At 33.7% G+C, this 12,743-nt stretch overlaps 1 protein-coding gene across 5 annotated transcripts in view; it reads left to right on the top strand.

Moving 5' to 3' along the window:
- Positions 1-12,743, top strand: part of STXBP4 (syntaxin binding protein 4) — a 259,468-nt gene that overhangs the window by 105,202 nt on the left and 141,523 nt on the right. For 4 of the 5 annotated variants that reach the window (XR_013535859.1, XM_035301150.3, XM_008997349.5 and 1 more), the window contains 3 exons: positions 4,175-4,291; positions 4,781-4,830; positions 7,139-7,272. Coding sequence is in view for 4 of the 5 variants with exons in the window: in XM_035301150.3 (XP_035157041.3) it covers positions 4,175-4,291; positions 4,781-4,830; positions 7,139-7,272 (301 nt within the window). In the remaining variant the exon portion in view is untranslated. Of the gene's footprint in view, positions 1-4,174; positions 4,292-4,780; positions 4,831-5,525; positions 5,797-7,138; positions 7,273-12,743 lie in introns of those variants that run through there. The other variant, XM_035301151.3, reaches the window with a different exon arrangement.

The following is a 12,743-nucleotide window of genomic DNA, read 5'->3' as shown; positions in this document are numbered from 1 at the left end:
TATTTCAAGTTTTTAGCTATTTTGTGTCTTATTGTTTCTTTGTACTCTATTGCATGGATATACTACAGTGTAATTATCCACTCTGTATTTGATGGACAGTCCAACTGTTTCTGTTCTCTTCTGTTACAAATGGTGCTAAAACCATTTCAGTGCATGTATCCTGCTCCTCATGTGTAATAGTTACCTGCTAGAAGTAGAATTGCTAAGTTGAATAATTGTAAGTTTGGCTTTACTAGGTAATACCTATTTGTACTTGAAAGTGTTTGAACTAATTTGTACTCCCACCAGTAATAAATAACAATTATTGTTTACCCCACATATTTGCTGACCCCTTGTTTTATTTTACGTTTAATTTTTATCCATCTGGTAGGTGTAATAAGTGTTATGTCATTATAGTTTAATTTGAATTTTCAGGTTACTAATGGCTTTGAGACAGTGAAGGTGCTAGGATCAGCTGACACTAGCTCATGAGACCTGATTGCATGCATCTCTTCTCACCATGTACAGTGACATCAGATTGGTAGCTTGAAATCAGCCATAATGGAATTATTTCTACCCACAAATGTCATAACCCAAGGTTTCCTTCTCCCTGATAGTCAGTTAAGCATATATTTATTTATTAGGCATTTGTGTTTCCCTGTGAAATGCTTCTTCATATCTTTTGACCCTTTTCCTAGTGGATTAATTATCTTTTCATATAGATGTGTAGTGATTTTTCTGGTTACTAATCCTTTATTAAATGTTATGAAAGTCTTCTTCTAAATTTCTGGCTTGCCTTTTCACTCTGTGATGAAATGGATAGGAGTTTTTAATTTTCATGTAGACTAACTTAAAAATCTTTACCCTTGTGTCTTTTTAGAAATTTTTCCATTTTCAAGGATATAAAGATACTATTTTATATTTGCCTCTAAAAGTTTTAAAGTTTTGATCCTTCTGTATTGGTTTTGTGGTACTGTGTGAAGTGGGAATCCATTTCATTCTTTGTTTTTTTAAAATGAATATCTCTTAACCATTTACTAAAAAGCCCCTTCTTTCCTAGTTGATCTACAAAATCATCTCTGTTATATATGAAGATTTCATACATGTATGAATCTGTTTGAGGTTCTCTATTCTCTTTTGTTGGTCAATGTATATTCCTCTGTGAATAACACATAATGTTGCTTTACTGTATCTTTTACAGTAAGTCTTGGTGTCTGATTATCCTGCCTAATTCTTTTTCTTCACAAGTGTGTTGGCTACATGACCCTTTGATTTCTTTTATTATCTATTTTAGATTCAGCTTATCAATTCCATCAAAAGAAAAAATGTATTAGAATTTTCACTGAAAATTTATTAAATATATAGACTAAATTGGGAAGAACTTACATATTTGTGATTTTCTTTATTTGTGAACACCACTGAGACACAGAAAGGTTAATTTCAATGTGACAAGATGATTAGTTTATAGAATAATAACTTCAAAATTTGTTGATGTTTGCCTCATGACTTACCTTGGAGTCTGTTTACAAATGTTCAAAGAAAGCTTGAAAATAATTCTGCAATTGTTGGATGTTCTTGTTCTATATAATTCACTAGATTATATAGTCATTAAATTGTGGGGTTCAGTTCTTCTTTATTTATGTTAATTTCCTTGTCTGCTACAGCCATTATTTACTAATAGAAGTGTGCCAAAATCTGCCTTTTGGCTGCTCTTTTTAATTGTATATACTGTGAATTAATGGTTTTAGATGTATACGAGCTTGGAATTATGTTATCATTCTTTTATGATAATGTCATGCTCTTTAATCTCACAAAGGGTAAAAATACCCTTTAATGTCTATTTTTGATTGATAATAAATAGTAACACCATCTTTATTTTAGTTGGTATTTGTCTAAATACCATACATTTACTTTCAACTTTTCAATGAATTTTAATTGTATCCATGGTAAATAACATGTAGCTGGATTTTTCCCCCCATCTTACTAATTTTTGACCTTTAATTGGAAAGACCTTCCTATTTAAACTCTTTTATTTGTTCATGCACTTGGCCTGATTTCTGCCCTTTATTTGGTACATTTTATTTTCCCCATGTGCTCTAGTAGTTTTTCTGTTGGTTCAGATTTCTCCTATGTCACCTTGCCCCATATTCATTCCTCTCTATTTTCAAAGTTACACATTCTGTTTCTAATTTTTAATAATTATCCTAGAAATTATAACATTCTGTTTTAACTTCAATTATAAAATTAATCAGTACTTTTTCTCTTCTTCTAAATATTGTAAGCACTTTAGAACACAAATCCAATCATTATTCCTTACTTAATTTCCATTTCTGTCAGTATTTTAGTTCTTTCTTTACTTTTATGACCGCAAGTTAGCTATTGATTATTTGTTTTGTGTGGTCAGCATTTTCCTGATAGACTCCATGTTTACCATTTTCTGTTAAACATTCTTTCATCTTAGACCTTCTCACTTTGTTTCTTTCTTCATGAGTACATATTTCAGAAATTCATGTAGTGAGGATTTGGTGATAATAAGCTCTCACCATTTTATTTGTCTGAAGAACAACTTTATTCAACTCTTGTTCTTGAAATATATTTTTGCTACATTTAAAATGTTAAATTGGCATTTAATTTCTTTCACTGTTTTTATTTCATGTTTGTGATGTCAGCTGTCAGTCTGTCATTTGTTTGCAATCTGTTTCCTTCTATATGATTTTAATATCTCTTTGGCTTCAGTGTGCAGCAGTTTGACTATGATGAATCATGTGTTGACTTACTTTGATGTGTACTGTTTGGAATTCATTGAGCTTCCCGATTTGAAGAGCAATGTCTTCTGCCATTTCTGGAAATCACTAAGCTATTATCCTAAGCAATTTCTCTTTCATTCTTTTCATTTGCTCTTATGTAATTCAGATTGGATGTGTGCTGTAGCTTCTTCTGGCTGTTTTCTCTTTACCTTTTATTGCCATTTATATTTCAATTTTTGTCTTTCTGTTCCATTATGAGAAGTTTCTTTACCTTTGTTGTCAAGTTCACCCATTCTCTTTTCAATTGTATCTAACTGGATGTTAAATCTATAAATAAAGTTTCTATTAGTTATGTTACGTTTTTATTTTTGAGATTAATTTTTTATGTTATCGATCTATTTTGATAGTTTCTTATGTATTATACTTTCAATTCCCTCTTAATTTTAAAAACATATTAAACATAATTGCTTTATATTCTGTATCTGCTCACTCAAATATCTGCTGTCTTTATAGATCTGATACTATACTTTGTTTCCTTCAGTTAGCTTTAATTCATAGAGCTTATTTTCTCAGATATTCAGTGATTTTTGTTTGTATCTGTGAGGTCATGTTCTGTCGATGCATTATAAATGGGAATTCTTTGAGATTTGAGTTTTAAAAATAACTCTCCAGAGTTTTGAATTTGCTTCTGCTAGCCTGGGACCAATGTAAACTAAAATTTTAGCATATGGCTTTTCAGGCCACACAACACAGATAATGTAAATTCTGGCCCCAAACCTGCGTGAGTGGGGATTTTTGGTTAGGAATCATTCAGAGAAACTTTTTTACTTAAGTCTGAGCCAACATCAAAATACTGTTTACCTCTGTGAAGTTTACTTCTTCTTAGTTCACCCATTAAGGTTATTTTGTTTTCCATTTGTGCCTGATGAAACTGCAAACTGTAGGGCACCAGGGATCAGCATATACCCTCCAAGCAAATTATGCTTTAGTGCTCTCTTACCTCAGTGGGTTCATTTGGCTTTGCTGTTGCATGTCTCCATGGAATTCCTTTACTTTCTTGCTAGCTTTATCTTACATTGTGTGTGTGTGTGTGTGTGTGTGTGTGTGTGTGTGTCCAGAGCTTTTAGATGTGTTAAATTGGAAGAGGTTTCTGTCAGCATCTGGTAAGACATATTGAAAAAAAAAAAAACCGTAAACTAATTTAAATGTATTTTACTGTAAGAATAAAGTCATATGCAACTTATCTCATAAAACTTGCAGTATCTCTCTGCAAATTAACTTTTAAATATACAGTTAGTTACATGCCCCCCCATAATCAGAAGATATGTATAGAAAAAGAAAAAAATAATTTGGCAATATTGATTATTATTTCATAAAAACTGAAAATCGGGACCAGTAATGTAAAACTGGAAAAATGTGTAAATGCTCCCTTTGATATCTCTGTGCAGGAAAGTGTTCAGGATTTAAAAAAGAGAATTATGGTACTTGACTGCCAATTACGAAAATCAGAAATGGCTCGAAAAACTTTTGAGGCATGCACTAAAAAGCTTCTTCATTTTGTAGAGGTAAGGTTTTCTGTTTTGTTATGTTCATCTTTAAAAAATATATAGGCAACTGGCATATGCATAAATGTTACTATATTTGGTACCTAGTGAAACATTCTCTAGTCTCAAAACAGCAATGCTGACTTATGGTCAGATTTAGAACTGCATAGATGATGAAAAGACTGGCTAACATTTTATAGATTGTTTAGAGAAATAATTGAGACAAGGTAATGTGATTCCAGATATAGACTATTTTAAAGAATACTTTCCTAAAAATCCTGATAATGTATAAACATTATTTGTTAACTGTTTACCTTATAAAGAAATGTTTTTATAGCTGTTATGTTTCTGAGTAAAATTGCATGTTAGTTCAATTGTTGTTTTCCCCCCACATAATAGAAACATCAGTTTAATCCATGGAAAGAGGAGGTTGTAAATATTAATCAAGAAAATACCCTTTTTAAAACTGTCAAACTTACATATCTTCTTCACCATCTTGTTTGTTGCTAGGCTATTCAAGAAGTATTTTCTGATAATTGTACTTCTCTTTCAAATTTAAGGTAAGAAAATTTAAGTGCTTTTTGTAGAATATCGGTAGTGATTGAATTCTTCACCTGGTCATTGTGACTAAAATACTAAAAATCTCTTAAATAATCCTAAGATGCTACATAATTCCCATTGGATGCCGTCGTATGGAAATAGGTGCAAGGACATATTGGTTTGGGTTGCATCTCTATTAAAGAAATTTCTGTAGGCATTTAGTCAATCATTGTAACCTTGTCCTCTAAAATTGAGGTAGGAACCACCTATCCTGTCTTTGTCAAAAATTCTATAAAGATGAGATTAACTTGAAATTCTTTAATTGTCCTGTATATGAATAAAAGTTTCTGGTCACAGATTCACTCCTAAAAGCAACCCAGCAGATTAGTTTTTCTAGCAAACAGAATTTTGGAAAACATATTTGTGCAATCATTTTCTTTCATTTTCATCTTTCAGTAGATATAAATAAAATCAATATATTTGGAGAGTAGACCTTGATTGTCTTATTCATAATATGTTTTGGATTTAAAGTTTCTTGCTAGAACCTGCAAACATACTAATCAAATTTATTTATTTCAAACCACAAGTTTATGGTCATTTCGATACATGATGAAAGACATTTACAAAAGCAAGGTTCCTGTTTATGCATTTCCAAAGTAATTTTTTTAATCTCATAACTGCCACTAGTCCTAAATACATCTTCTTCTTCTAACAGTATACATTTGCAGAAACAGGAAGACTCAATGAGTTTGGATGTGTGGTGCATGCCTGCAATCCTAGTATTTTGGGAGGCGGAGGCAAGAGGATCACTTGAGCCCAGGAGTTTGAGACAAGCAACATAGTGACAACATAGTGGGACCCCATCTCTACCAAAAAAAAACCTAGCTGTGTGTGGTGGTGCATTCCTGTAGTCTCAGCAATACTTGAAAGGCTGAGCTGAGGCAGGAGAATTGCTGGAGCCCAGGAATTCTAGGAGATTGAGGCAGCAATGAGCTGTGATAATACCACTGCACCCCAGCCTAGACAACATAGTGACACCCTGTCTCAGGAAATAAATAAATGTTCTACCCTTTGCTGTGAAAACAGCAGCTTAATAAATGAAGACATTTTTGGTGTCCACATAGCATTTTTTAATGTAAAAGAATATTTATAATACACTTCTAAGCTCATTTTAGTATAATGTTTTACTTCTTATGATGAAGGAATCTGGCATATCTTCTCACTATCCATGCTGCTTATGATACAAGATAACTCTGTGATAACTGATTATTACTCTCAGTAAGGATCTAAAAATAATCAGTAATCATATTTATTTATTTCTTGTATGAGTTAAGTGTGTCACCCACCCTCAGCCTCCTAAGGTCTTATTTTTACCTTGACTGATAATTCAAAAGTTTTGTTTTAAAAATTAAGGTTAAAATGACTATTTAAAGGCCAGAGTCTGCCCTTTCCTTAAACTGCTTCATGGAAAAAAAGACAATTGTAAATAGCTGCATCAAGCAATGTTTCATGGTGTCTTAGTAAATTAAACACTAGTAAAATCTGGTGCAGTCATTTCAATATAGCATATCTTCTATATGGATATTGGCCTTGGTCATTCAATACAGGATAAAGGCTATGTATTTGCATTTGAGAATTGATGCTTTTGCTTCTTTTTGTTAATTAATATCATTATGCTTAGGAACATGGACTATAAATGATGATGATTTTGTCATCAGTTTAAAATTGTTTTTTTTTCAAGTAAGTTTTAGTGTAATGTTTTGAGGAAAGCATCTAATTTTTAAGTATGTCACAATGCATTCAGTTTAGGTGACATTTGCACTTTTTAAAGTGTTATAAATGCTCTAGGCTGTTTTTGATTTGAGGCAAAAAATTGAATAGTTTAAGCGATAATTTCAGGAGCAAATATATATATTAAATTTATATTTAATATTACTAAAAGTAATAATGAATGTATGTTTAATAAATTCATGTTTTATGCTTAATTTGAATTTATATAGAACTAAATAAAATTATATCATGTTAGCAAAACACAAGTACTCACAAAATAATCCCAATAAATGATTTAGGAGACAAGTCATCCTTCTGTTACTTCTTTCTCATGCATGAAGTCAACCTAATTTTAAAATATTTCTACTTCTTATGTAGTAAATAACTAAAAACAGAAATAATTGTTTTATGTGAATTACTTCAATTTTGGTTCTGTGAAATAATGCCCTCAGAAATAGAAATATTTTTGTACAAATCTATAACTAATACAACTTCGGATTTAGTAAAGGTAGATCTTTATTGTATAGTAAGTTCAACTTTATTTTATTGCCTTCATAGTGAAAGAAGAGCTGTGTTAGCTTCTCAGACTTCTCTCACACCACTGGGAAGGAATGGACATAACATCCCAGCCATGCTGGTGCTTGAATCTAAGGAACTTGTTAAATCTGTTCGTGCGTTACTTGATATGGATTGTAAGTTTTCTGCACTTTATCACTTTTTAAAAATAATTTCTTTAACAAAACAAAAGAAGAAAAAAATTGAAGTCAGTCGGTTGAATTTCATTATAGTGGCTTGCCTACAGCAAAACTGATAACTAATCAATAAAAATCTTAATGTACTAATCACAGGAGGAAAATATTTCCTTTATGTAAAGTGCTTAGAATGGCTTCCACCTGAAATAACTGATTAAGACATGCCTTTACATCTACTTCCATTCAGAGTTTCTTTGAATGGAAGAGTAAATGTAAAAATCAATCTGCAGCCGCTCTGGAAAACTGGAAGAGTGGAATCAGCATTGAGAAACTTGTAAATAATAATATACTACAGATGGAATAAGATTAAACATACAGTCCAACTGGGCAAAAGACCCCAAAACATAAATATGAAAGACAAAACTGAAGCAACGAGTTAAGTAGAACCATGGGGAAAAAACCCAGGGTCACAGACAGTGAAGACTGGGAACAGACTTTGGGGCAGTCAGCAGGGTAATTAATTAAAGGGCTTGGAATAGCTGAACCAGTTCCCTAGTCTTCAGAGCTTTTGACTCAGGCATTTCCTCCTATGCTGGGGCCAGTAGAATACCTCTCCAAAGGAACTACATGATCTGTCAATAGAGACTTCTAGAGTCAGCACTGGGCTAGAAAGAGAAGTAAGGCAATGCTCTAAGTAACTTCCATCATCCCAACCGACAGAGAGATCCTTGAGGAAAACTTAAATGACTGGACATGTTCCTTTTTCTCTCTTCATATCTCTCGGATGCTTTTGCCTCTTTATGAATTTCAACTCCCTTTATCTAACTACTTCTTACATACCCTTTATTTTCCTGCAATGAAAATTACAATTGACCTAACTATACCTATAATTTATTTAAAAAAAATAAGTGACATGCTAATGTACTATAGAGGAGAAATAAGAGGCAGGTAATTTATAATAAAATTATATATGTAAATGCTTTAGTACAACTATACTAGGATGTATAATGTAGTAATCAGATGTTTGCACCTAAACAGAGAATCACCACAAATGTTACAACCATGAATGTAGACTGATACAGGAACATTGTATCGTCATTTTAAATAGCTTGAGCAGATTGTCCTCAGTAATTTCCAAATGATTGTCCAAAATGGTGACCAATGGTAAAGTTCTGAACAGAAGAACGTAAACTCTTCCATCAATTTATATAGTAGGTACAAGCCTGGGAAATTTAATGTATATTAAAACTATGCAAAAATATTTGGGGTTTATCTAAAAACAGAATTGTGTTCCAAATTTAAGTAATTAAGAACATATTTTTTTACCACCATGAATATCTAGTAGGCCATTTAAAAATTATACAGGACACAGAACAATTCTTTGTTGCACAGACTGTTCAGTTCATCCTATGATAGGATGTTTAACATTCCTAGTACCCTTTCACTAAATGCCAAAAATATCCTTAAACACTGTGGCAATAGATAATGCCTTCACAAATTACCAAAAATGCCCCTAGGAGTAATACCATTCTTGGTGGGAACCTCTAATGTTGAGCCTTATTTAAAATATGAACCAACAACCAAGAATCACATAATAATGGTGAGGGGTGAGAAGAGCTATGTAACAGGGAGATTCTCAAGGGAAAAAAAAATTATCTTTAATTGAATAAAGATAATATAATATTCTGAAGATAACTATGTTATATTCTTGAAATAAAATGAAGTTATTATCCTTAAAGAGAGCCAATAACATATTGCATTCATAACACAAGAAGTAGTTGCATGAAAGAAAGCTTTATTTTTGTCTTTTCAAGGCAGGGTCTCACTTTATCACCCCGGCTGGAGTGCAATGGCTCAACCTCAGTGCACTGCAACTTCCTCCTCCCTTGCCCCTCACTCTCAACCCCAGGTCTCTCAGCTTGTCAAGTAGCTGAGAGCACAGGTGTACACCACTATGCCCAGCTATATTTTTGTTTTTAATAGAGACTGGGTCTCCCCATGTTGCCCAGGCTGGTCTTGAACTCCTGAACTCAGGCAGTCCACCCACCTGGTCCTCCCAGAGTGTTGGGATTATAGCCATGAGCCACCACACCTAGCCAGAAGAAAGCTTTTAAAAAGTATTTTACATTTCCTTTTTCACTAAATGAAGATATTACTCAAAAAAGTTGTTTGAATATTAAATAATATAATTAATATAAAGCACTTACCTATCCCATTCCTAGCACAAAACACATACTCAGGAGTATGTTTTGAATTGTGGTTGAATGCATAGCACTTCTTTTTTAATAAGCTGTTCCATTTACCATTGCTACAGAACAAATCCACCCAAAAGTTAATGGCTTAAACCAGCAATTTAGTATTGTCTTTCATGGTCCTGTTGGTTAACTGGACTCAGCTCTTGTTAGGGGATTCTCCCGTGGTTGCAGTCAGATGTCTGTTGGGGTTGTAACAATCTGGTGACTCTACTGGGCTGGACATATAAGATGGGAACTCAGCTTTGGCTATCAACTGGAACACCTGCCTACATTTGTCCTCCATAGCATGGTGACTTCAAGGTAGTTAAACTTCTTAGATGGTAGTTCAAGGCTCCAGCATAGGTATTTCAGTGAACAATACAAAAGCTGTATCACCTTTTATAAACCAGCCTCAGGAGTCACACAGCCTCGCTTTCACCATATTCTATTCATCAGTGCATATTTGAGGGCATGGGACTTAGACTCTACCCATGTATGGGAAAGTGGTGAGGTTCCTTTATAGAAGAGCATATACTCAGAAGTTATTATTGTGGCCATCTTTGGAGAAAAAAATATGATACATTGGTATATGTTAAATGCAAGTTAATTTAGTTGGGATGGCTCAATAATCATTACAAGTATCCATTAATATATGGCATATTAGTAGATTAGTGTGTCACATTTTGGTTGTTTTTCTGTGTCTTCCCTAATGTCACCTTCCCTTCTTGTCTTTCTGCTTGCTTCTAACATGCCACCATCCCTCTAGTTTGCCACTTTTAATCTTCCCTATGATAGGGAATAGATGAAGAAAGAGAGAAAGATATAAAGTTCCTTGTTAGTTAAGTATCAAAATGATGTTTTCAGTACAGTTCTGGTTAACAGATGGCTTGGCTTGGTATAGGGTAACGTTCAAAGTCCGTTTGGGGTAAGTTCTGATTTCACAACTGTTATGGAGGATTAGAAACTATGTATCTCATAGTGTCTACTCAGTTTTCACAGTAAGTATATACTTAAAAATTTGTATAACCTAATACATTTGTAAAAATCAAATTGTATGTCAAAAACTCGTAAGAACTAATTATGTGAAGAAATTCTGTGGGTTTTAGGAGGAATGAAAATAATCACTTCTGATGTGTTATGTGTAAGTTCAGAATTTTATATATCAGACATTTTTATGTTGGGGTGGCAACAGTGGAAGAAAACACCTGCATAGACATAGCCCAGTGGACATTGCATCATTAATTTTCATTACCTTGCTAACATTAACTTCGATATCTGTCAAACACGATTTTTTAAAGAAAATATTTGAAATTCAGCAGAACTTCTTTGGAAGAAAAGTAAAACATTTCATCTGCACTTTTTTCCCCCAGTGACACCCAGTAATTTACAGGCCGGTTATAAATTAATTGTACAGTCAGGATTTTAAAATTTTATTTTAATTTTATTTGACAAATAATAATTGTATGTATGCATGGGGTACATACGTGTTGATATTTTGATACACAATATATAATCGTCAGATAAGAGTGACTAGCATATCCATCATCTCAAACATTGATCATTTCTTTGGGTTGGGAACATTCAATATCCTCCTCCTAGCTATTTCAAACTATATAGTACATTATTTTTAACTATACTCATCCTGTGCTAGCATAGAACACTAGAACTCATTTCTCCTATCTAGCTGTAATTTTTTATCCTTTCACAAATCTCTCTATCCCTCTGCTCTCCCTGTCCTTCCAGTCTCTAGTACCCTCTGTTCTACTTTTTACTTCTATGAGATCAACCTTTTTATACATACATACACACACCACATTTTCCTTATCCATTCATCTGTTGCTGGACACTAAGGTTGATTCCATATCTTGGCTATTGTGAATAGTGCTGCAATAAACATGGCAAGCTGTCTCTTCGATATGCTGATTTTCTTTTCTTTGGATAAATGCCCAGTAGTAGGATTGCTGGCTCATATTGTAGTTCTATTTTTGTTTCTTGCGGAGACTTTATACCATTCTTCATAGTGGCTCTACTAGTTTACATTCCCACCAATGGTGTACAAGGGTTCCCTTTTCATCTTCTCCAGCATTTACTTTTTGTGTTTTTGATAACAGTCATCCTAACTAGGGTGAGATGATAACTCATTGTGCCTTTGATTTGCATTTCACTGATGATTAGTGATAATGAACATTTTTCATCTATTTGCTGGCCATTTTTGTGTCTTCTTTTGGGAAATGTCTGTTAAGATCATTTGCCCATTTTTAAAATCAGATTGGTTGGAATTTTGCTATTGGTTTTCTGGTAGTAGTTTGAGTTTCTTCTATATTCTGGATATTAATTCCCTGTCAGATAAGTAGTTTGCAAATATTATCTCCAATTACGTAGGTTATCTTTTCGCTCTTCATTGTTACCTTTGCTGTGCAGAAGGTCTTTAGTTTGATATAATCTCATTTGTTTATTTTGCTTTTGTTGCCTGTGCTTTTGAGATCTCATTCATAAAATCTTTTCTCAGACCATTGTCTTGAAGTGTTTCCCCTGTTTTATCTGCTAGTAGTTTCATAGTTTCAGATCTTACATTTAGGTCTTTGATTTATTTTGAGTTGATTTTTGTATAGGGTGAGACACGGTGGTCTAGTTTTCATTCATCTGCATATGAATAGTTTTTCCAGTACCATTTATTGAAGAGACTATGCTTTCCCCAGTGCTTTTGGCACCTTTGTCAAAAATCAATTGGCTGTAAATATGTGGATTAATTTCTCAGTTGTCTATTCTGTTTCATTGATCCGTGTTTCTGTTTTTAGGCCAGTCCCATGCTGTTTTGATTACTGTAGCTCTGCAGTATATTTTTAAGTCTGGTGTCCAGCTTTGTTCTTTTTGCTGGTGGTATGATGTCTCCAGCTTTGTTCTTTTTGCTCAGGTTTGCTTTGGCTGTTCAGGGTCTCTTGTGGTTCCATCCACATTTTAGAATTTTTTGGCCAGGCGCAGTGGCTCATGCCTATAATCCCAGCACTTTGGGAGGCCGAGGTGGGTGGATCACGAGGTCAAAAGATCAAGATCATCCTGGTCAACAAGGTGAAACACCGTCTCTACTAAAAATAGAAAAAATTAGCTGGGCATGGTGGCATGCACCTGTAGTCCCAGCTACTCGGTAGGCTGAGGCAGGAGAATTGCTTGAACCCAGGACGCGGAGGTTGCAGTGAGCCAAGATCGCGCCATTGCACTCCAGCCTGGGTAACGAGA

This window comes from Callithrix jacchus, chromosome 5 (genome assembly GCF_049354715.1).
Source record: "Callithrix jacchus isolate 240 chromosome 5, calJac240_pri, whole genome shotgun sequence".
Classification (NCBI taxonomy): Eukaryota; Metazoa; Chordata; class Mammalia; order Primates; family Cebidae; genus Callithrix; species Callithrix jacchus.
Note: the sequence above shows the minus strand (reverse complement) of the source record. Positions and strands in the feature narration are given on the sequence as shown.